General features: G+C 53.6%; 1 protein-coding gene across 9 annotated transcripts in view; it reads right to left on the reverse strand.

The window, feature by feature from the left end:
• LOC140719220 (serine/threonine-protein kinase BRSK2-like) overlaps window positions 1-26777 on the reverse strand; it is a 347315-nt gene that overhangs the window by 145725 nt on the left and 174813 nt on the right. For 7 of the 9 annotated variants that reach the window (XM_073033665.1, XM_073033663.1, XM_073033662.1 and 4 more), the window contains exon 3: window positions 4413-4498. The exons of 1 other annotated variant lie outside the window; for it this stretch is intronic. In XM_073033665.1, the coding sequence (XP_072889766.1) occupies window positions 4413-4498 (86 nt within the window). Of the gene's footprint in view, window positions 1-4408; window positions 4499-26777 lie in introns of all 9 variants that reach the window. One more of the 9 variants, XM_073033668.1, reaches the window with a different exon arrangement.

The following is a 26777-nucleotide window of genomic DNA, read 5'->3' on the forward strand; positions in this document are numbered from 1 at the left end:
TCTCTTACGTTAAATACACGTCCTCTAGTACTAGACATTTCGATCCTGGGGAAAAAAGATACTGACTGTCTATTCTATCAATGCCTCGTATACAATTACAATTTTCTACAAATTATTAGATAGGTAAATGGAGCTTAGTAAAATAGAGGGCTAGTATAGTAAGCCTAGTAATTTCTAAGGCAAGGACATGTTCGGCACAACTTTGTGGGCCAAAGGGCCTGTATTGTGCTGTAGGGGTTCTATGTCCTATGATCAATCTCCTCTCAGCCTCCACTGCTCCAGAGAAAATAGTCCCAGCTTGTCCACCTCACCTCACAGAATCATCAGCATCATCATTGTGTGCCATCTCTTGACCATGACTGTTCTTGAAAAAGTTTTCTACAGAAGTGATTTGCCATTGTCTTCTTCTGGACAGTGTCTTGACAAGACAGGCGACCCCAGCCATTATCAATACTCTTCAGAGACTGTCTGCCTGGTGTCAGTGGTCTCATAACCAGGACCTGTGATATACACCAAATGCTCATACGACCATCCACCACCTGCTCCCGTGGCTTTACGTGGCCTTGATCGGCTACATTCACCTTGCCCAAGGGTGACCTGCAGGCTAGTGGAGAGAACGAGTGCCTCACACCTTCTTTGGTAGAGACATATCCCCACCACCCGTACCTCATTGGACACGTCCTCCAAACCAAGCAGCATCCTGGCAAACCTCCTTTGACCCTCTGCGAAGCCTACTCATCTTTCCTTTACACACAGAATTAAACACAATAGTCTAAGTGTTGTGTAACTAGAGTTACATAACTTCCTGACTCTTGAACTCAATGCTTCATGTAATGATGGCAAGCGTGCCATTAGACTTTCTCAACCATGTACCTGATCTCAACATCCTTCAGTTCATCAGCACTCTGCCACTAAACCTGTCCCCTTATGTTGCACATCCCAAGGTGCACCATCACACACTTGGCCAGATTAAACTCAATCTCTGCCCATATCTGCAAATGATTCTTGTCATATTCTTTGGCAACCTTCTATCCAATCAAAATTTGATTGCCACCAAAATTTGTGTTGTCTGCAAATGACCCATTCAGCCTATCATATTTGCATCCAAACCATTTATATATATAACAAACAGCAGAGGTCCCAGTACAGACCATAAGACATAGGAGAATTAGGCCACATAGCCCATTGGGTCTTTTCAGCCATTCCATAATGGCTGATCCTGATCCCACTCAACTCCACGCACTTGCCTTCTCACATTAACCTTTGATGCCCTGACCAATGAGGAAACTGATTGGTCAGGGCACTTTAAATATACCCATGGACTTGGCCTCCACTGCAGTCTATAGCAGAGCATTCCACAGATTCACTACTCTCTGGCTAAAAAAAATTCCTCCTTGACTCTGTTCTAAAGGGTCTGCCCTCAATTTTGAGGCTGTGCCCTCGAGTTCTGGACATCCCTGCCACAGAAAACATTCTCTCCACATCAACCTTATCTGGTCCTTTCAACCTGGTAGGTTCCAATTCAATCTCCCCCAAATTCATCTAAATTCCAGTGAGCACAGGCCCAAAGCTGCCAAATGCTCCACATGATAACTCTTTCATTCCCGGAACCCAACTAGTCTCAAGCCTCCAGTCAGAGTAAGTACCATCCATAACTGTCTTCTATGGCCAAGCCAATTCAGGATTCTACAGGCCAAGTCATCATAGGTTCCATGAACCCTAATTTTCTGGACATGCTCAACCATGTCAAATTCTTTATTAAAATCCTATCCCTCAGAATCTGCTCCATTATTTTCCCTGCCGTTAACTTACTGATGCTTTGAGTTGAAACATCACTTGGAGTATTATGTTCAGTTCTAGTCGCCTCATTATAGAAAGCATGTGGGAGCTTTAGAAAGGATGCAGAGGAGATTTGCCAGGATGCTCTTTGGATTAGTGAGCATGTCTTATGAGGATAGGTTTAGCGAGCTAGGGCTTTTCTCTTTGGAATGACCGAGGATGAGACGACGTGTACAAGATATCAAGAGGCTTTTTCCCAGGGCAGAAATGCTAATTTGAGAGGACATAACTTTAAGGTGTTTGAAGCAAAGTATTGGGGAGGTTGTCCAAGGTAGGTAGGTGCGTGGAATGTGCTACCAGGGGTGAAGGTAGAGGCAGATACTTTAGGGTCATTTAAAGAACTCTTAGATAGGCATATGGATGAAAGAAAAATGGAGGGCTGTGTGGGAGAGAAGGTCTAGATTGATCTTAGAGTAGGTGAAAAGGTCAGCACTACATTGTGGGCTGAAGGACCTGTACTGTGCTGTTGTGTTCTCTGTTCAATATCCTACGCAATGCCTCCCCAATGGGTAACATGAATGTGTGCAATCCCTCTGACACTTACCCCATACTTTCCTCCAATCACCCTCAAAGGATGGCCACTTCTACCCTGGGAAAAAGCCTCTGCTAATCACTTGATGTGTACCTCGTCATCTTGTACACCTCTATCAAGTCACCTCTCATCCTCCTTCCCTCCAAATGGGGAGCCACGGTGGGGAAGCGATTAATGCAACACTATTACAGCTCAGGCTGTACCAGAGTTCAGAGTTCAGAGTTCAATTCCGGCACTGCCGGTAAGGAGTTTGTTCTTCTCACTTCCTGCCATAGTTCAAAGCAATACTCTACCAGTTAGTAAGTTGTAAATTTTCCTGTGATTAGGCTAAAATCAACTAGGTGGGTTGTTGGGCCTGAACCATGCTGTATCTCCAAATTAAAAAATGAGCTGAAACCCCTAGCTCACTCTGCCTTTCCTCGTAAGACATTCTCTCCAATCCAGGCAACATCCTAGCAGATCTCCACTGCACCCTCTCTGAAGCTTCCACATCCTTCCTATAATGAAACAAAACAGAACTGACACAATATTCCAAGGGGGGTCTAACCAGGGTTTAGTAGAACAGCTCTTGAACTTGCAGATCCAAACACAATCACAAATGCCTCAACATGACTATGCGTTTGCTTAGTGCAAGGAATGACTATCTCATTGCTGAAGTAGGTAGGTGCGTGGAATGTGCTACCAGCGGCAGATACATTAAGGACAGAGGTTCAGTGTCTTTGCTTCTAATAGCTCAAACATCTGGGCAGCTATGATGGGCACTGTGTTATGGAGTGAACCTGGCCTCAATAATGGAAGGGGCTCCCATGATGGGCACTCCAGTACGAAGTAAACCTGGCAGTAATAACAGGAAGGGTTTCCATGAAGGGATGGGTTCCACCAACACCCTCTGCCTGTCAACTCACTCTGATGTGACCCAGGCTCCATTAGAGCACCCACTCTCCCTAACTTTGGTCCACACCATAACCTGTGATAGATTAAATTCCTTCATATCATTAGAGAACATTTCACGTAATAGCTGTACAGGACGGTGGTGAGAACACAACTTGGAGCACTGTGCACAGGTCCAATCACCCAGCTATAGGAAGGATGTGGTTAACCTAGAGAGGGTGAAAAAACGATTTATAAGGATGACTCTGGGGCATGAATTATAAGGAACAAACAAGAGAAAATCTGCTGGAAATCTGAGCAACACACACGAAATGCTGGAGAAACTCAGCAGGCCAGCAGCAGAAAGCACGGTCGATGTTTCGGGCCGAAACCCTTCAGCAGGATTCAAAACCCATCCTGCCGAAGGATAGCGGCCCGAAACGTCACTGTGCTTTTTCTTCATAGATGCTGCCTGGCCTGCTGAGTTCCTCCAGTGTGTTGCATGAATTATAAGGAGATGCCTCGGACATCTGGGTCATAGAAAGAATGTTTCCAATAGTGGGAGAGTCTGAGAGCAGAGGGCACAGCCTTAGAACAGAAGGACATCCATTTAGAACATAGGTGACAATTCTTCACGCAGAGCGCTGTGAACCTCGGGAATTCATTGCCACAGCCCGCTGTGGAGGCCGAGTCATTGGCGATATTTAAAGCAGAGCTTGACAGGTTCTTGATTAGTAAGGTTGTCAAAGGTTATGGGGAGAAGACAGGAGAATGGGGTTGAGAGAATGACGGAATGGCAGAGCAGACTTGCTTGTCTGAATGGCCTAATTCTGCTTGGTCTTACAGAGGCCAGGGGGAGTTTCCAATCAGTGCGTGGGGAGGAAGACGAGGGCTCAGTGTAACTGCTCTCCCCGAGATCTCCACCTCCAGTAGTGTGGCCCTCCCTTGTGAGGGTGTGTGTGCGTGCCAGCCACTGGGTCTTTGGGCATCGCCACGGTAGTGGGCAGAGGCTGGTGGCTGGCATGGGAAGGCGTGCCACACCTTGGCACCACTGGCCCTCAGCCAGAGAAACTCTTCCTGCAAATGATCAGGGATCGGCCACTACTGCTTCCAGAGAACCCAGCAAGGGCTGCACACCACACAGCGAGTGAAAAAACATAATAATACCTACAAATATTTCTTATTTTCATAGACGTCGTGGAGCTTCAGTACGTGAGGGTGTTCGATCAGCTTCAGGATAGCAATCTCTCTTTCCACCTATGTCAGAGCAGAAAGGGAAGGTGGTTACACACACACTCCTCGTTCCGGAGAAAACAGCCCCTCTGGGCTGCTCACCACTCCACTACACCCCAGCTGGCTGCAGAATCGGTGTGGGACTCGACAGGAAGTGGCAAATGGAGTTCCACTTGGAAAAGGTGTGTGATTTGGGAAATCAAATCAGGGCAGCATGGTGGTACAATGCTGCTACTGTGCCAGCAATATGGGTTCAATTCCATCGCTATCCATAAGACACAGCCGCCCCCGGGACCGCGTACGTTTCTTCCGGGCGCTCCGGTTCCCTCCCCCATTCCAAAGCCATGAGGGTTAATGGCCAGAGGGGTGTAACTGGGTGGTGGGGGCTCACTGGGCCGAAAAGGCCTGGTACTGTGCTGCATCTCTAAGTAATTATAAAAGTCAAGGCAGGACTTTCGCAGTGTGTGGTTGAGTGCTGGGAACATTGCACAACAGAGGGGCACTGGAGCTGGATTCATGGCCCCCTGAAAGTGGAGTCACAAGGTTGGAGTAAAAGGCTTTTGCCACACTGGCCTTCATCAGTCAGGGTGCTCAGCACAAAAGTTGGGAGGACACTGGTTTCTGACTGTCTCCCCTATCCATGTCCCTCAAATTAGGTAAACGTATACCCCGATCATGACCCTCTGCACCTCCTCTGCTCCACGGAAACAGTCCGAGTCTCTCCTTCATCCCAGGCAACGGTCCAGAAAATCTCCGCTAGACCCTCTCCAGAACCACCTCAGCTTTCTTTGTTCCAGCAAAAGCAGCCCCAGACCCTCCAGACTCAGCTCATACCCTTTGCCCTCGAGGTTCAACATGATAACAGTCATAGATAGAGTGGATAGAAACACAGTAACAAACGAAGCCTACAGCACAATACAGGCCCTTTGGCCCACAATGCTGTGCCCAATATGTATACATTTTAGAAATTACCTAGGGTTACCCATAGTCCTCTATTTTGCTAAGCTTCATGTACCTATCCAGGAGTCTCTTAAAAGACCCTATCGTATCTGCCTCCACCACCATCGCCGGCACCCATTCCATGCACTCACCACCCTCTGCGTAAAAAACTTACCCCGTGACATCTCCTCTCTTCTGTACCTACTTCCAAGCACCTTAAAACTATGCCCTCTCATGCTGGCCATTTCAGCCCTGGGAAAAAGCCTCTGACTATCCACACGATCAATGCCTCTCATCATCTTGAACACCTCTATCAGGTCACCTCTCATCCTCAGTCATTCCAAGGAGAAAAGGCTGTTCACTCAACCTGTTCTCAGACGGCGTGCTCCCTAATCCAGGCAACACACTTAACCAGAGACCTTTTCCAAAGACAGAAATAGCTAACATGAAGGGACATAATCTTAATGTGATCGGAGGAAAGCACATTTCTGATGAAGGATTCAGCCTGAAATGTTGAATATGTAATCTTTTCCGTAGATGCTGCCTGGCTTGCTGAGTTCCCCTGGCATTTGGTATGTGTTCGTTGGCGGAATTCAGAATTAGGTTTGTGCACAGAGAGAGGTGGGTGCAATGGAACGCATGCTGCGGAAGTGGTAGAGGGACTTAAATAAGCACACAAATGGTAGACAAATTGAGGGAAATATATGAGGAAAAGGTTAAATTGATCTCAGAAGCAGCTGAAGGGTCTGCACTGTGCTATAATGTTCTATGTTCCATGTTATACAACAACCCCAGTCATATGTTCCATGTTATACAACAACTCCAGTCACTCCAGCAGTTTCACATCTCTCACAGTGATCACACACCCAGCCCTGGAGAGGAAACACGTTCCCATTCCGGGATCACACAACTGGCTCTGGAGGGGAATGACATTCCCACTCGGGGATCACACACCTGGCCCTGGAGAGGAATCAAATTCCCAATACGGGATCACACAACTGGCCTTGGAGAGGAATCACGTTCCCACTCGAAGATCACACACCTGGCCCTGGAGAGGGGTCACATTCCCACTCGGGGATCACACAACTGGCCCTGGAGAGGGATCACATTCCCACTCGGGGATCACACAACTGGCCCTGGAGAGGGATCACATTCCCACTCGGGGATCACACAACTGGCCCTGGAGAGGGATCACATTCCCACTCGGGGATCACACAACTGGCCCTGGAGAGGGATCACATTCCCACTCGGGGATCACACAACTGGCCCTGGAGAGGGATCACGTTCCCACTCGGGGATTACACAACTGGCCTTGGAGAGGGATCACATTCCCTCTCGGGGATCACACATCTGGCCCTGGAGAGGGATCACGTTCCCACTCGGGGATCACACAACTGGCCTTGGAGAGGGATCACATTCCCACTCGGGGATCACACACCTGGCCCTGGAGAGGGATCACGTTCCCACTCGGGGATCACACAACTGGCCTTGGAGAGAGATCACATTCCCACTCGGGGATCACACACCTTGCCCTTGAGAGGAATCACGTTCCCACTCAAAGATCACACACCTGGCCCTCGAAAGTGATGACGTTCCCACTCCGGGAACACACATCTGGCCCTGGAGAGGGATCACATTCCCACTCTGGGATCACACACCTCGCACTGGAGAGGGATCACATTCCCACTCCGGGATCACACACCTGTCCCTGGAGAGGAATCACGTTCCCACTCGAAGATCACACAACTGGCCCTGGAAAGTGATGACGTTCCCACTCCGGGAACACACATCTGGCCCTGGAGAGGGATCACATTCCCACTCAGGGATCACACTCCTGGCCATGGAGAGGAATGACATTACCACTCTGGAATCACACACCTCGCCTTGAGAAAAATGACGTTCTCACTCCAGGAGCACAAACCTGGCCTTGGAGCAGAATCACATTCCCACTCTGGGCTCACACACCTGGCACTGGAGAGGAATCACGTTCCCAACCTGAGGTGACACACCTGGCCCTGGAGAGGAATCACGTTCCCAATCCGGGTTCACACACCTGACCCTGGAGAGGAATCACGTTCCCAATCCGGGTTCACACACCTGACCCTGGAGAGGAATCACGTTCCCAATCTGAGGTGACACACCTGGCCCTGGAGAGCAGTCACGTTCCAAATCTGGGATCACACACCTGGCCCTGGAGCAGAATCACATTTCCACTCTGGGATCACACACCTGGCCCTGGAGTGGAATCACGTTCCCACTCCGGGATCACATACCAGGCCCTGGAGAGGGATCACATTCCCAATCTGAGGTTACACACCTGGCCCTGGAGAGCAGTCACGTTCCCAATCTGAGGTGACACACCTGGCCCTGGAGAGGAATCACGTTCCCAATCTGGGATCACACACCTGGCCCTGCAGAGGAATGAAGTTCCCATTCTGGGATCACACACCTGGCCCTGGAGCTGAATCACGTTCCCACTCCGGGATCACATACCTGGCCCTGGAGAGGGATCATGTTCCCACTCCGGGATCACACACCTGGCCCCGGAGAGGAATCACGTTCCCACTCTGAGATCACACAACTGGCCTTGGAGAGGGATCACATTCCCACTTGGGGATCACACAACTGGCCTTGGAGAGGGATCACGTTCCCACTCAGGAATCACAAACCTGGCCCTGGAGAGGGATCACGTTCCCACTCTGGGATCACACACCTGGCCCTGGAGAGGGATCACGTTCCCACTCCGGGATCACACACCTGGCCCTGGAGAGGGATCACGTTTCCACTCCAGGATCACACAGCTGGCCCTGGAGATGAATCACGTTCCCACTCTGGGATCACAAACCTGGCCCTGGAGAGGAATCACGTTCCCACTCTGGGATCACAAACCTGGCCCTAGAGAGGAATCACGTTCCCACTCTGGGATCACACATCTGGCCCTTTAGAGGAATCACATTCGCACTCTGGGATCACACACAAGGCAATGGAGAGTAAACACATTCCGACTCTGGGATCACACATCTGGCTCTGGAGAGGGAGCACATTCCCACTCTGAGATAATACACCTGGCCCTGGAGAGGGATCACGTTCCCACTCCAGGATTTCACATCTGGTCCTGGAGAGGAATCACATTCCCACTCCAGGATCACACATCTGGTCCTGGAGAGGAATGACGTTCCCATTCCGGGATCACACATCTGGCCCTTGAGAGGAATCACGTTCCCACTCGAAGATCACACACCTGGCCCTGGAAAGTGATGACGTTCCCACTCCGGGATCACACACCTGGCCCTGGAGAGGGATCACATTCCCACTCTGAGACAATACACCTGGCCCTACCGAGGAATCACGTTCCCACTCGGGGATCATACAACTGGCCTTGGAGAGGGATCACATTCCCACTCGGGGATCACACACCTGACCCCGGAAAGGAGTCACGTTTCCAATCCAGGATCACACACATGGTTCTGGAGAAAAATGACTTTCCTACTCTGAGATCACACACCTGGCCCTGAAGAGGAATCACTTTCCCAATCTGGGATCACACACCTGGCCCTGGAGAGGAATCACATTCCCAATCTGAGGTGACACACCTTGCCCTTTAGAGGAATCACGTTCCCAATCCGGGTTCACACAGCTGACCCTGGAGAGGAATCACGTTCCCACTCCGAGATCACACACCTGACCCTGGAGAGGAATCACATTCCCAATCCGGGATCACAAACGTGGCCCTGGAGAGGAATGACGTTCCCACTCTGGGATCACAAACCTGACCCTGGAGAGGAATGACGTTCCCAATCCGGGATCACAAACCTGACCCTGGAGAGGAATGACGTTCCCAATCCGGGATCACAAACCTGACCCTGGAGAGGAATCACGTTCCCACTCTGGGATCACAAACCTGACCCTGGAGAGGAATCACGTTCCCACTCGAAGATCACACACCTGACCCTGGAGAGGGATCACATTCCCACTCCGGGATCACACACCTGGCCCTGGAGAGGAATCACATTCCCACTCCGGGATCACAAACCTGGCCCTGGAGAGGAATGACGTTCCCACTCCGGGATCACAAACCTGACCCTGGAGAGGAATCACATTCCCACTCCGGGATCACAAACCTGGCCCTGGAGAGGAATGACGTTCCCACTCCGAGATCACACACCTGACCCTGGAGAGGGATCACATTCCCACTCCGGGATCACACACCTGGCCCTGGAGAGGAATCACATTCCCACTCCGGGATCACAAACCTGGCCCTGGAGAGGAATGACGTTCCCACTCCGGGATCACAAACCTGACCCTGGAGAGGAATCACATTCCCACTCCGGGATCACAAACCTGGCCCTGGAGAGGAATGACGTTCCCACTCTGGGATCACAAACCTGACCCTGGAGAGGAATCACGTTCCCACTCGAAGATCACACACCTGACCCTGGAAAGTGATGACGTTCCCACTCAGGGAACATATACCTGGCCCTGGAGAGGGATCACATTCCCACTCCGGAATCACACACCTGGCCCTGGAGAGGGATCACATTCCCACTCCGGGATCACAAACGTGGCCCTGGAGAGGAATCACGTTCCCACTCGGGGATCACACACCTGGCCCTGGAGCAGAATCACATTTCCACTCTGGGATCACACACCTTGCCTTGGAGAGGGGCCACGTTACGACTTTGACATAACACACCTGGCCTTGGAGAGGGGCCACGTTACGACTTTGACATAACACACCTGGCCTTGGAGAGGAATCACGTTCCCACTCCGAGATCACACACCTGACCCTGGAGAGGAATGACGTTCCCATTCCGGGATCACACATCTGGCCCTTGAGAGGAATCACGTTCCCACTCGAAGATCACACTCCTGGCCCTGGAGAGGAATCACATTCCTACTCCGGAATCACACACCTGGCCCTGGAGCAGAATCACATTCCCACTCTGGGCTCACACACCTGGCACTGGAGAGGAGTCACGTTCCAAGTCCAGGATCACACACCTGGCCCTGGAGAGGGATCACATTCCCACTCGGGGATCAGACACTTTGCCTTGGAGAGGGGCCACGTTACGACTTTGACATAACGCACCTGGCCTTGGAGAGGAATCACGTTCCCAATCTGAGGTGACACACCTGGCCCTGGAGAGGAATCACTTTCCCAATCCAGGTTCACACACCTGACCCTGGAGAGGAATCACGTTCCCACTCCGAGATCACACAGCTGGCCCTGGAGGGGGATCACATTCCGTCTCTGGGATCACACACCTGGCACTGGAGAGGAATCACGTTCCCAGTCCAGGAACACACACCTGGCACTGGAGAGGAATCACGTTCCCAGTCCAGGAACACACACCTGGCCCTGGAGAGAAATCACATTTCCATTCTGAGATCACACACCTGGGCCTGGAGAGGAATCACATTCCCAATCTGAGGTGACACACCTGGCCCTGGAGAGGAATCACATTCCCACTCTGTAATCACACACCTGGCCCTTTAGAGGAATCACGTTCCCAATCCGGGTTCACACACCTGACCCTAGAGAGGAATCACATTCCCAATATGAGGTGACACACCTGGCCCTGGAGAGGAACGACGTTCCCACTCCGGGATCACACACCTGGCCCTGGAGATGAATGACGTTCCCACTCCGGGATCACAAACCTGGCCCTTTAGAGGAATCACGTTCCCATTCCGGGATCACACACCTTGCCCTTGAGAGGAATCACGTTCCCACTCAAAGATCACACACCTGGCCCTCGAAAGTGATGACGTTCCCACTCCGGGAACACACATCTGGCCCTGGAGAGGGATCACATTCCCACTCTGGGATCACACACCTCGCACTGGAGAGGGATCACATTCCCACTCTGAGATAATACACCTGGCCCTGGAGAGGGATCACATTCCCACTCGGGGATCACACACCTGACCCCGTAAAGGAGTCACATTTCCAATCCAGGATCACACACATGGTTCTGGAGAAAAATGACGTTCCCACTCTGAGATCACACACCTGGCCCTGGAGAGGAATCACGTTCCCTATCTGAGGTGATACAACTGGCCCTGGAGAGGAATCATGTTCCCAATCTGGGATCACACACCTGTCCCTGGAGAGGAATCACGTTCCCAATCCGGGATCACACACCTTGCCCTTTAGAGGAATCACATTCCCACTCCGGGATCACACACCTGTCCCTGGAGAGGAATCACGTTCCCACTCGAAGATCACACAACTGGCCCTGGAAAGTGATGACGTTCCCACTCCGGGAACACACATCTGGCCCTGGAGAGGGATCACATTCCCACTCAGGGATCACACTCCTGGCCCTGGGGAGGGATCACATTCCCACTCTGAGACAATACACCTGGCCATGGAGAGGAATGACATTACCACTCTGGAATCACACACCTCGCCTTGAGAAAAATGACGTTCTCACTCCAGGAGCACAAACCTGGCCTTGGAGCAGAATCACATTCCCACTCTGGGCTCACACACCTGGCACTGGAGAGGAATCACGTTCCCAACCTGAGGTGACACACCTGGCCCTGGAGAGGAATCACGTTCCCAATCCGGGTTCACACACCTGACCCTGGAGAGGAATCACGTTCCCAATCTGAGGTGACACACCTGGCCCTGGAGAGCAGTCACGTTCCAAATCTGGGATCACACACCTGGCCCTGGAGCAGAATCACATTTCCACTCTGGGATCACACACCTGGCCCTGGAGAGGAATGACATTCCCAATCTGAGGTGACACACCTGGTCCTTTAGAGGAATCACGTTCCCACTCCGGGATCACATACCAGGCCCTGGAGAGGGATCACATTCCCAATCTGAGGTTACACACCTGGCCCTGGAGAGCAGTCACGTTCCCAATCAGAGGTGACACACCTGGCCCTGGAGAGGAATCACGTTCCCAATCTGGGATCACACACCTGGCCCTGCAGAGGAATGAAGTTCCCATTCTGGGATCACACACCTGGCCCTGGAGCTGAATCACGTTCCCACTCCGGGATCACATACCTGGCCCTGGAGAGGGATCATGTTCCCACTCCGGGATCACACACCTGGCCCCGGAGAGGAATCACGTTCCCACTCTGAGATCACACAACTGGCCTTGGAGAGGGATCACATTCCCACTTGGGGATCACACAACTGGCCTTGGAGAGGGATCACGTTCCCACTCAGGAATCACACACCTGGCCCTGGAGAGGGATCACGTTCCCACTCCGGGATCACACACCTGGCCCTGGAGAGGGATCACGTTCCCACTCCGGGATCACACACCTGGCCCTGGAGAGGGATCACGTTTCCACTCCAGGATCACACAGCTGGCCCTGGAGATGAATCACGTTCCCACTCTGGGATCACAAACCTGGCCCTGGAGAGGAATCACGTTCCCACTCTGGGATCACAAACCTGGCCCTAGAGAGGAATCACGTTCCCACTCTGGGATCACACATCTGGCCCTTTAGAGGAATCACATTCGCACTCTGGGATCACACACAAGGCAATGGAGAGTAAACACATTCCGACTCTGGGATCACACATCTGGCTCTGGAGAGGGAGCACATTCCCACTCTGAGATAATACACCTGGCCCTGGAGAGGGATCACGTTCCCACTCCAGGATTTCACATCTGGTCCTGGAGAGGAATCACATTCCCACTCCAGGATCACACATCTGGTCCTGGAGAGGAATGACGTTCCCATTCCGGGATCACACATCTGGCCCTTGAGAGGAATCACGTTCCCACTCGAAGATCACACACCTGGCCCTGGAAAGTGATGACGTTCCCACTCCGGGATCACACACCTGGCCCTGGAGAGGGATCACATTCCCACTTGGGGATCACACAACTGGCCTTGGAGAGGGATCACGTTCCCACTCAGGAATCACACACCTGGCCCTGGAGAGGGATCACATTCCCACTCTGAGACAATACACCTGGCCCTACCGAGGAATCACGTTCCCACTCGGGGATCATACAACTGGCCTTGGAGAGGGATCACATTCCCACTCGGGGATCACACACCTGACCCCGGAAAGGAGTCACGTATCCAATCCAGGATCACACACATGGTTCTGGAGAAAAATGACTTTCCTACTCTGAGATCACACACCTGGCCCTGGAGAGGAATCACATTCCCAATCTGAGGTGACACACCTTGCCCTTTAGAGGAATCACGTTCAAATCCGGGTTCACACACCTGACCCTGGAGAGGGATCACGTTCCCAATCCGGGTTCACACACCTGGCCCTGGAGAGGGATCACATTCCCACTCCGGGATCACAAACCTGGCCCTGGAGAGGAATGACGTTCCCACTCCGGGATCACAAACCTGACCCTGGAGAGGAATCACATTCCCACTCCGGGATCACAAACCTGGCCCTGGAGAGGAATGACGTTCCCACTCTGGGATCACAAACCTGACCCTGGAGAGGAATCACGTTCCCACTCGAAGATCACACACCTGACCCTGGAAAGTGATGACGTTCCCACTCAGGGAACATATACCTGGCCCTGGAGAGGGATCACATTCCCACTCCGGAATCACACACCTGGCCCTGGAGAGGGATCACATTCCCACTCCGGGATCACAAACGTGGCCCTGGAGAGGAATCACGTTCCCACTCGGGGATCACACACCTGGCCCTGGAGCAGAATCACATTTCCACTCTGGGATCACACACCTTGCCTTGGAGAGGGGCCACGTTACGACTTTGACATAACGCACCTGGCCTTGGAGAGGAATCACGTTCCCAATCCAGGTTCACACACCTGACCCTGGAGAGGAATCACGTTCCCAATCCGGGATCACACATCTGGCCCTTGAGAGGAATCACGTTCCCACTCGAAGATCACACTCCTGACCCTGGAGAGGAATCACGTTCCCAATCCGGGATCACACATCTGGCCCTTGAGAGGAATCACATTCCCACTCCGGAATCACACACCTGGCCCTGGAGCAGAATCACATTCCCACTCTGGGCTCACACACCTGGCACTGGAGAGGAGTCACGTTCCAAGTCCAGGATCACACACCTGGCCCTGGAGAGGGATCACATTCCCACTCGGGGATCAGACACTTTGCCTTGGAGAGGGGCCACGTTACGACTTTGACATAACGCACCTGGCCTTGGAGAGGAATCACGTTCCCAATCTGAGGTGACACACCTGGCCCTGGAGAGGAATCACTTTCCCAATCCAGGTTCACACACCTGACCCTGGAGAGGAATCACGTTCCCACTCCGAGATCACACAGCTGGCCCTGGAGGGGGATCACATTCCGTCTCTGGGATCACACACCTGGCACTGGAGAGGAATCACGTTCCCAGTCCAGGAACACACACCTGGCACTGGAGAGGAATCACGTTCCCAGTCCAGGAACACACACCTGGCCCTGGAGAGTAATCACATTTCCATTCTGAGATCACACACCTGGGCCTGGAGAGGAATCACATTCCCAATCTGAGGTGACACACCTGGCCCTGGAGAGGAATCACATTCCCACTCTGTAATCACACACCTGGCCCTTTAGAGGAATCACGTTCCCAATCCGGGTTCACACACCTGACCCTAGAGAGGAATCACATTCCCAATATGAGGTGACACACCTGGCCCTGGAGAGGAACGACGTTCCCACTCCGGGATCACACACCTGGCCCTGGAGAGGAACGACGTTCCCACTCCGGGATCACAAACCTGGCCCTTTAGAGGAATCACGTTCCCATTCCGGGATCACACACCTTGCCCTTGAGAGGAATCACGTTCCCACTCAAAGATCACACACCTGGCCCTCGAAAGTGATGACGTTCCCACTCCGGGAACACACATCTGGCCCTGGAGAGGGATCACATTCCCACTCTGGGATCACACACCTCGCACTGGAGAGGGATCACATTCCCACTCTGAGATAATACACCTGGCCCTGGAGAGGGATCACATTCCCACTCGGGGATCACACACCTGACCCCGTAAAGGAGTCACATTTCCAATCCAGGATCACACACATGGTTCTGGAGAAAAATGACGTTCCCACTCTGAGATCACACACCTGGCCCTGGAGAGGAATCACGTTCCCTATCTGAGGTGATACAACTGGCCCTGGAGAGGAATCATGTTCCCAATCTGGGATCACACACCTGTCCCTGGAGAGGAATCACGTTCCCAATCCGGGATCACACACCTTGCCCTTTAGAGGAATCACGTTCCCACTCCGGGATCACACACCTGTCCCTGGAGAGGAATCACGTTCCCACTCGAAGATCACACAACTGGCCCTGGAAAGTGATGACGTTCCCACTCCGGGAACACACATCTGGCCCTGGAGAGGGATCACATTCCCACTCAGGGATCACACTCCTGGCCCTGGGGAGGGATCACATTCCCTCTCTGAGACAATACACCTGGCCATGGAGAGGAATGACATTACCACTCTGGAATCACACACCTCGCCTTGAGAAAAATGACGTTCTCACTCCAGGAGCACAAACCTGGCATTGGAGCAGAATCACATTCCCACTCTGGGCTCACACACCTGGCACTGGAGAGGAATCACGTTCCCAACCTGAGGTGACACACCTGGCCCTGGAGAGGAATCACGTTCCCAATCCGGGTTCACACACCTGACCCTGGAGAGGAATCACGTTCCCAATCTGAGGTGACACACCTGGCCCTGGAGAGCAGTCACGTTCCAAATCTGGGATCACACACCTGGCCCTGGAGCAGAATCACATTTCCACTCTGGGATCACACACCTGGCCCTGGAGAGGAATGACATTCCCAATCTGAGGTGACACACCTGGTCCTTTAGAGGAATCACGTTCCCACTCCGGGATCACATACCAGGCCCTGGAGAGGGATCACATTCCCAATCTGAGGTTACACACCTGGCCCTGGAGAGCAGTCACGTTCCCAATCAGAGGTGACACACCTGGCCCTGGAGAGGAATCACGTTCCCAATCTGGGATCACACACCTGGCCCTGCAGAGGAATGAAGTTCCCATTCTGGGATCACACACCTGGCCCTGGAGCTGAATCACATTCCCACTCCGGGATCACATACATGGCCCTGGAGAGGGATCATGTTCCCACTCCGGGATCACACACCTGGCCCCGGAGAGGAATCACGTTCCCACTCTGAGATCACACAACTGGCCTTGGAGAGGGATCACATTCCCACTTGGGGATCACACAACTGGCCTTGGAGAGGGATCACGTTCCCACTCAGGAATCACACACCTGGCCCTGGAGAGGGATCACGTTCCCACTCCGGGATCACACACCTGGCCCTGGAGAGGGATCACGTTCCCACTCCGGGATCACACACCTGGCCCTGGAGAGGGATCACGTTTCCACTCCAGGATCACACAGCTGGCCCTGGAGATGAATCACGTTCCCACTCTGGGATCACAAACCTGGCCCTGGAGAGGAATCACGTTCCCACTCTGGGATCACAAACCTGGCCCTAGAGAGGAATCACGTTCCCACTCTGGGATCACACATCTGGCCCTTTAGAGGAATCACATTCGCACTCTGGGATCACACACAAGGCAATGGAGAGTAAACACATTCCGACTCTGGGATCACACATCTGGCTCTGGAGAGGGAGCACATTCCCACTCTGAGATAATACACCTGGCCCTGGAGAGGGATCACGTTCCCACTCCAGGATTTCACATCTGGTCCTGGAGAGGAATCACATTCCCACTCCAGGATCACACATCTGGTCCTGGAGAGGAATGACGTTCCCATTCCGGGATCACACATCTGGCCCTTGAGAGGAATCACGTTCCCACTCGAAGATCACACACCTGGCCCTGGAAAGTGATGACGTTCCCACTCCGGGATCACACACCTGGCCCTGGAGAGGGATCACATTCCCACTCTGAGACAATACACCTGGCCCTACCGAGGAATCACGTTCCCACTCGGGGATCATACAACTGGCCTTGGAGAGGGATCACATTCCCACTCGGGGATCACACACCTGACCCCGGAAAGGAGTCACGTATCCAATCCAGGATCACACACATGGTTCTGGAGAAAAATGACTTTCCTACTCTGAGATCACACACCTGGCCCTGGAGAGGAATCATGTTCCCAATCTGGGATCACACACCTGGCCCTGGAGAGGAATCACATTCCCAATCTGAGGTGACACACCTGGCCCTTTAGAGGAATCACGTTCAAATCCGGGTTCACACACCTGACCCTGGAGAGGAATCACGTTCCCAATCCGGGTTCACACAGCTGACCCTGGAGAGGAATCACATTCCCAATCCGGGTTCACACATCGGACCCTGGAGGGGAATCACATTCCCAATCTGAGGTGACACACCTGGCACTGGAGAGGAATCACGTTCCCAATCCGGGTTCACACACCTGACCCTGGAGAGGAATCACGTTCCCACTCGAAGATCACACACCTGGCCCTGGAAAGTGATGACGTTCCCACTCAGGGAACACACATCTGGCCCTGGAGAGGGATCACATTCCCACTCCGGGAGCACACATCTGGCCTTGGAGAGGGATCACATTCCCACTCGGGGATCACACAACTGGCCTTGGAGAGAAATGACGTTCCCACTCCGGGATCACACAACTGGCCCTGGAGAGGAATCACATTCCCAATCTGAGGTGACACACCTGGCCCTGGAGTAGAATCACGTTCCCAATCCAGGTTCACACACCTGACCCTGGAGAGGAATCACGTTCCCACTCCGAGATCACACACCTGACCCTGGAGAGGAATGACGTTCCCACTCTGGGATCACAAACCTGACCCTGGAGAGGAATGACGTTCCCAATCCGGGATCACAAACCTGACCCTGGAGAGGAATGACGTTCCCACTCTGGGATCACAAACCTGACCCTGGAGAGGAATCACGTTCCCACTCGAAGATCACACACCTGACCCTGGAGAGGGATCACATTCCCACTCCGGGATCACACACCTGGCCCTGGAGAGGGATCACATTCCCACTCCGGGATCACAAACCTGGCCCTGGAGAGGAATGACGTTCCCACTCCGGGATCACAAACCTGACCCTGGAGAGGAATCACATTCCCACTCCGGGATCACAAACCTGGCGCTGGAGAGGAATGACGTTCCCACTCTGGGATCACAAACCTGACCCTGGAGAGGAATCACGTTCCCACTCGAAGATCACACACCTGACCCTGGAAAGTGATGACGTTCCCACTCAGGGAACATATACCTGGCCCTGGAGAGGGATCACATTCCCACTCCGGAATCACACACCTGGCCCTGGAGAGGAATCACATTCCCACTCCGGGATCACAAACGTGGCCCTGGAGAGGAATCACGTTCCCACTCGGGGATCACACACCTGGCCCTGGAGCAGAATCACATTCCCACTCCGGGATCACAAACGTGGCCTTGGAGAGGGATCACGTTCCCACTCGGGGATCACACACCTGGCCCTGGAGCAGAATCACATTTCCACTCTGGGATCACACACCTTGCCTTGGAGAGGGGCCACGTTACGACTTTGACATAACACAGCTGGCCTTGGAGAGGAATCACGTTCCCACTCGGGGATCACACACCTGGCCCTGGAGAGGAGTCACGTTCCAAGTCCAGGATCACACACCTGGCCTTGGAGAGGAATCACATTCCCACTCTGGGATCACACACTTTGCCTTGGAGAGGGGCCACGTTACGACTTTGACATAACGCACCTGGCCTTGGAGAGGAATCACGTTCCCACTCCGAGATCACACACCTGGCCCTGGAGAGGAATGACGTTCCCATTCCGGGATCACACATCTGGCCCTTGAGAGGAATCACGTTCCCACTCGAAGATCACACTCCTGGCCCTGGAGAGGAATCACATTCCCACTCTGGGCTCACACACCTGGCACTGGAGAGGAGTCACGTTCCAAGTCCAGGATCACACACCTGGCCCTGGAGAGGGATCACATTCCCACTCGGGGATCAGACACTTTGCCTTGGAGAGGGGCCACGTTACGACTTTGACATAACGCACCTGGCCTTGGAGAGGAATCACGTTCCCAATCTGAGGTGACACACCTGGCCCTGGAGAGGAATCACTTTCCCAATCCAGGTTCACACACCTGACCCTGGAGAGGAATCACGTTCCCACTCCGAGATCACACAGCTGGCACTGGAGGGGGATCACATTCCGTCTCTGGGATCACACACCTGGCACTGGAGAGGAATCACGTTCCCAGTCCAGGAACACACACCTGGCACTGGAGAGGAATCACGTTCCCAGTCCAGGAACACACACCTGGCCCTGGAGAGTAATCACATTTCCATTCTGAGATCACACACCTGGGCCTGGAGAGGAATCACATTCCCAATCTGAGGTGACACACCTGGCCCTGGAGAGGAATCACATTCCCACTCTGTAATCACACACCTGGCCCTTTAGAGGAATCACGTTCCCAATCCGGGTTCACACACCTGACCCTAGAGAGGAATCACATTCCCAATATGAGGTGACACACCTGGCCCTGGAGAGGAACGATGTTCCCACTCCGGGATCACAAACCTGGCCCTGGAGAGGAACGACGTTCCCACTCCGGGATCACACACCTGGCCCTGGAGAGGAACGACGTTCCCACTCCGGGATCACAAACCTGGCCCTTTAGAAGAATCACGTTCCCATTCCGGGATCACACACCTTGCCCTTGAGAGGAATCACGTTCCCACTCAAAGATCACACACCTGGCCCTCGAAAGTGATGACGTTCCCACTCCGGGAACACACATCTGGCCCTGGAGAGGGATCACATTCCCACTCGGGGATCACACAACTGTCCTTGGAGAGGGATCACATTCCCACTCCGGGATCACACAACTGTCCTTGGAGAGGGATCACATTCCCACTCGGGGATCACACAACTGTCCTTGGAGACGGATCACGTTCCCACTCGAGGATCACACACCTGGCCCTGGAGAGGGATCACATTCCCAACCTGAGGTGACACACCTGGCCCTGGAGAGGAATCACGTTCCCAATCCGGGTTCAAAACCTGACCCTGGAGAGGAATCACGTTCAAATCCGGGTTCACAAACCTGACCCTGGAGAGGAATCACGTTCCCAATCCGGGTTCACACAGCTGACCCTGGAGAGGAATCACATTCCCAATCCGGGTTCACACATCGGACCCTGGAGGGGAATCACATTCCCAATCTGAGGTGACACACCTGGCACTGGAGAGGAATCACGTTCCCAATCCAGGTTCACACACCTGACCCTGGAGAGGAATCACGTTCCCACTCGAAGATCACACACCTGGCCCTGGAAAGTGATGACGTTCCCACTCAGGGAACACACATCTGGCCCTGGAGAGGGATCACATTCCCACTCCGGGAGCACACATCTGGCCTTGGAGAGGGATCACATTCCCACTCGGGGATCACACAACTGGCCTTGGAGAGAAATGACGTTCCCACTCCGGGATCACACAACTGGCCCTGGAGAGGAATCACATTCCCAATCTGGGGTGACACACCTGGCCCTGGAGTAGAATCACTTTCCCAATCCAGGTTCACACACCTGACCCTGGAGAGGAATCACGTTCCCACTCCGAGATCACACACCTGACCCTGGAGAGGAATCACATTCCCAATCCGGGATCACAAACGTGGCCCTGGAGAGGAATGACGTTCCCACTCTGGGATCACAAACCTGACCCTGGAGAGGAATGACGTTCACAATCCGGGATCACAAACCTGACCCTGGAGAGGAATGACGTTCCCACTCTGGGATCACAAACCTGACCCTGGAGAGGAATCACGTTCCCACTCGAAGATCACACACCTGACCCTGGAGAGGGATCACATTCCCACTCCGGGATCACACACCTGGCCCTGGAGAGGGATCACATTCCCACTCCGGGATCACAAACCTGGCCCTGGAGAGGAATGACGTTCCCACTCCGGGATCACAAACCTGACCCTGGAGAGGAATCACATTCCCACTCCGGGATCACAAACCTGGCCCTGGAGAGGAATGACGTTCCCACTCTGGGATCACAAACCTGACCCTGGAGAGGAATCACGTTCCCACTCGAAGATCACACACCTGACCATGGAAAGTGATGACGTTCCCACTCAGGGAACATATACCTGGCCCTGGAGAGGGATCACATTCCCACTCCGGAATCACACACCTGGCCCTGGAGAGGGATCACATTCCCACTCCGGGATCACACACCTGGCCCTGGAGCAGAATCACATTTCCACTCTGGGATCACACACCTTGCCTTGGAGAGGGGCCACGTTACGACTTTGACATAACACACCTGGCCTTGGAGAGGAATCACGTTCCCAATCTGAGGTGACACACCTGGCCCTGGAGAAGAATCACTTTCCCAATCCAGGTTCACACACCTGACCCTGGAGAGTAATCACATTTCCATTCTGAGATCACACACCTGGGCCTGGAGAGGAATCACATTCCCAATCTGAGGTGACACACCTGGCCCTGGAGAGGAATCACATTCCCACTCTGTGATCACACACATGGCCCTTTAGAGGAATCACGTTCCCAATCCGGGTTCACACACCTGACCCTAGAGAGGAATCACATTCCCAATATGAGGTGACACACCTGGCCCTGGAGAGGAACGATGTTCCCACTCCGGGATCACAAACCTGGCCCTGGAGAGGAATCACGTTCCCATTCCGGGATCACACACCTTGCCCTTGAGAGGAATCACGTTCCCACTCAAAGATCACACACCTGGCCCTCGAAAGTGATGACGTTCCCACTCCGGGAACACACATCTGGCCCTGGAGAGGGATCACATTCCCACTCGGGGATCACACAACTGTCCTTGGAGAGGGATCACATTCCCACTCGGGGATCACACAACTGTCCTTGGAGAGGGATCACATTCCCACTCCGGGATCACACAACTGTCCTTGGAGAGGGATCACATTCCCACTCGGGGATCACACAACTGTCCTTGGAGAGGGATCACATTCCCACTCGGGGATCACACAACTGTCCTTGGAGAGGGATCACATTCCCACTCCGGGATCACACACCTGGCCCTGGAGAGGGATCACATTCCCAACCTGAGGTGACACACCTGGCCCTGGAGAGGAATCACGTTCCCAATCCGGGTTCAAAACCTGACCCTGGAGAGGAATCACGTTGAAATCCGGGTTCACACACCTGACCCTGGAGAGGAATCACGTTCCCAATCCGGGTTCACACAGCTGACCCTGGAGAGGAATCACATTCCCAATCCGGGTTCACACATTGGACCCTGGAGGGGAATCACATTCCCAATCTGAGGTGACACACCTTGCACTGGAGAGGAATCACGTTCCCAATCCGGGTTCACACACCTGACCCTGGAGAGGAATCACGTTCCCACTCGAAGATCACACACCTGGCCCTGGAAAGTGATGACGTTCCCACTCAGGGAACACACATCTGGCCCTGGAGAGGGATCACATTCCCACTCGGGGATCACACACCTGGCCCTGGAGAAGAATCACGTTCCCACTCTGGGCTCACACACCTGGCACTGGAGAGGAGTCACGTTCCAAGTCCAGGATCACACACCTGGCCCTGGAGAGGGATCACATTCCCACTCGGGGATCACACACTTTGCCTTAGAGAGGGGCCACGTTACGACTTTGACATAACGCACCTGGCCTTGGAGAGGAATCACGTTCCCAATCTGAGGTGACACACCTGGCCCTGGAGAGGAATCACTTTCCCAATCCAGGTTCACACACCTGACCCTGGAGAGGAATCACGTTCCCACTCCGAGATCACACAGCTGGCCCTGGAGGGGGATCACATTCCGTCTCTGGGATCACACACCTGGCACTGGAGAGGAATCACGTTCCCAGTCCAGGAACACACACCTGGCACTGGAGAGGAATCACGTTCCCAGTCCAGGAACACACACCTGGCCCTGGAGAGTAATCACATTTCCATTCTGAGATCACACACCTGGGCCTGGAGAGGAATCACATTCCCAATCTGAGGTGACACAACTGGCCCTGGAGAGGAATCACATTCCCACTCTGTGATCACACACCTGGCCCTTTAGAGGAATCACGTTCCCAATCCGGGTTCACACACCTGACCCTAGAGAGGAATCACATTCCCAATATGAGGTGACACACCTGGCCCTGGAGAGGAACGATGTTCCCACTCCGGGATCACAAACCTGGCCCTGGAGAGGAACGACGTTCCCACTCCGGGATCACACACCTGGCCCTGGAGAGGAACGACGTTCCCACTCCGGGATCACAAACCTGGCCCTTTAGAGGAATCACGTTCCCATTCCGGGATCACACACCTTGCCCTTGAGAGGAATCACGTTCCCACTCAAAGATCACACACCTGGCCCTCGAAAGTGATGATGTTCCCACTCCGGGAACACACATCTGGCCCTGGAGAGGGATCACATTCCCACTCGGGGATCACACAACTGTCCTTGGAGAGGGATCACATTCCCACTCGGGGATCACACAACTGTCCTTGGAGAGGGATCACATTCCCACTCCGGGATCACACAACTGTCCTTGGAGAGGGATCACATTCCCACTCAGGGATCACACAACTGTCCTTGGAGAGGGATCACATTCCCACTCGGGGATGACACATCTGGCCTTGGAGAGGGATCACGTTCCCACTCGAAGATCACACACCTGGCCCTGGAAAGTGATGACGTTCCCACTCAGGGAACACACATCTGGCCCTGGAGAGGGATCACATTCCCACTCCGGGAGCACACATCTGGCCTTGGAGAGGGATCACATTCCCACTCGGGGATCACACAACTGGCCTTGGAGAGGGATCACATTCCCACTCAAAGATCACACACCTGGCCCTGGAAAGTGATGACGTTCCCACTACGGGAACACACACCTGGCCCTGGAGAGGAATCACGTTCCCAATTCGGGTTCACACACCTGACCCTGGAGAGGAATCACATTCCCACTCGGGGATCACACACCTGGCCCTGGAAAGTGATGACGTTCCCACTACGGGAACACACACCTGGCCCTGGAGAGGAATCACGTTCCCAATTCGGGTTCACACACCTGGCCTTGGAGAGGGATCACATTCCCACTCGGGGATCACACACCTGACCCTGGAGAGGAATCACGTTCCCACTCGAAGATCACACACCTGACCCTGGAGAGGGATCACATTCCCACTCCGGGATCACACACCTGACCCTGGAGAGGAATCACGTTCCCACTCCGAGATCACACAGCTGGCCCTGGAGAGGAATGACGTTCCCATTCCGGGATCACACATCTGGCCCTTGAGAGGAATCACGTTCCCACTCGAAGATCACACACCTGGCCCTGGAGAGGAATCACATTCCCACTCCGGAATCACACACCTGGCCCTGGAGCAGAATCACATTCCCACTCTGGGCTCACACACCTGGCACTGGAGAGGAGTCACATTCCAAGTCCAGGATCACACACCTGGCCCGGGAGAGGGATCACATTCCCACTCGGGGATCACACACCTGGCCCGGGAGAGGGATCACATTCCCACTCGGGGATCACACACCTGGCCCGGGAGAGGGATCACATTCCCACTCGGGGATCACACACCTGGCCCTGGAGAGGGATCACATTCCCACTCGGGGATCACACACCTGGCACTGGAGAGGAGTCACGTTCCAAGTCCAGGATCACACACCTGGCCTTGGAGAGGAATCACATTCCCACTCGGGGATCAGACACTTTGCCTTGGAGAGGGGCCACGTTACGACTTTGACATAACACACCTGGCCTTGGAGAGGAATCACTTTCCCAATCTGAGGTGACACACCTGGCCCTGGAGAGGAATCACTTTCCCAATCCAGGTTCACACACCTGACCCTGGAGAGGAATCACGTTCCCACTCCGAGATCACACAGCTGGCCCTGGAGGGGGATCACATTCCGTCTCTGGGATCACACACCTGGCACTGGAGAGGAATCACGTTCCCAGTCCAGGAACACAAACCTGGTCCTGGAGAGTAATCACATTTCCATTCTGAGATCACACACCTGGGCCTGGAGAGGAATCACATTCCCAATCTGCGGTGACACACCTGGCCCTGGAGAGGAATCACATTCCCACTCTGTGATCACACACCTGGCCCTTTAGAGGAATCACGTTCCCAATCCGGGTTCACACACCTGACCCTAGAGAGGAATCACATTCCCAATATGAGGTGACACACCTGGCCCTGGAGAGGAACGATGTTCCCACTCCGGGATCACAAACCTGGCCCTGGAGAGGAACGACGTTCCCACTCCGGGATCACACACCTGGCCCTGGAGAGGAACGACGTTCCCACTCCGGGATCACAAACCTGGCCCTTTAGAGGAATCACGTTCCCATTCCGGGATCACACACCTTGCCCTTGAGAGGAATCACGTTCCCACTCAAAGATCACACACCTGGCCCTGGAAAGTGATGACGTTCCCACTACGGGAACACACACCTGGCCCTGGAGAGGAATCACGTTCCCAATTCGGGTTCACACACCTGACCCTGGAGAGGAATCACATTCCCACTCGGGGATCACACACCTGGCCCTGGAAAGTGATGACGTTCCCACTACGGGAACACACACCTGGCCCTGGAGAGGAATCACGTTCCCAATTCGGGTTCACACACCTGGCCTTGGAGAGGGATCACATTCCCACTCGGGGATCACACACCTGACCCTGGAGAGGAATCACGTTCCCACTCGAAGATCACACACCTGACCCTGGAGAGGGATCACATTCCCACTCCGGGATCACACACCTGGCCCTGGAGAGGGATCACATTCCCACTCCGGGATCACAAACCTGACCCTGGAGAGGAATCATATTCCCACTCCGGGATCACAAACCTGGCCCTGGAGAGGAATGACGTTCCCACTCTGGGATCACAAACCTGACCCTGGAGAGGAATCACGTTCCCACTCGAAGATCACACACCTGACCCTGGAAAGTGATGACGTTCCCACTCAGGGAACATATACCTGGCCCTGGAGAGGGATCACATTCCCACTCCGGAATCACACACCTGGCCCTGGAGAGGGATAACATTCCCACTCCGGGATCACAAACGTGGCCCTGGAGAGGAATCACGTTCCCACTCGGGGATCACACACCTGGCCCTGGAGCAGAATCACATTTCCACTCTGGGATCACACACCTTGCCTTGGAGAGGGGCCACGTTACGACTTTGACATAACACAGCTGGCCTTGGAGAGGAATCACATTCCCAATCTGAGGTGACACACCTGGCCCTGGAGAGGAATCACTTTCCCAATCCAGGTTCACACACCTGACCCTGGAGAGGAATCACGTTCCCACTCCGAGATCACACAGCTG

Source organism: Hemitrygon akajei, chromosome 31 (genome assembly GCF_048418815.1).
Source record: "Hemitrygon akajei chromosome 31, sHemAka1.3, whole genome shotgun sequence".
In the NCBI taxonomy this organism is placed as follows: domain Eukaryota; kingdom Metazoa; phylum Chordata; class Chondrichthyes; order Myliobatiformes; family Dasyatidae; genus Hemitrygon; species Hemitrygon akajei.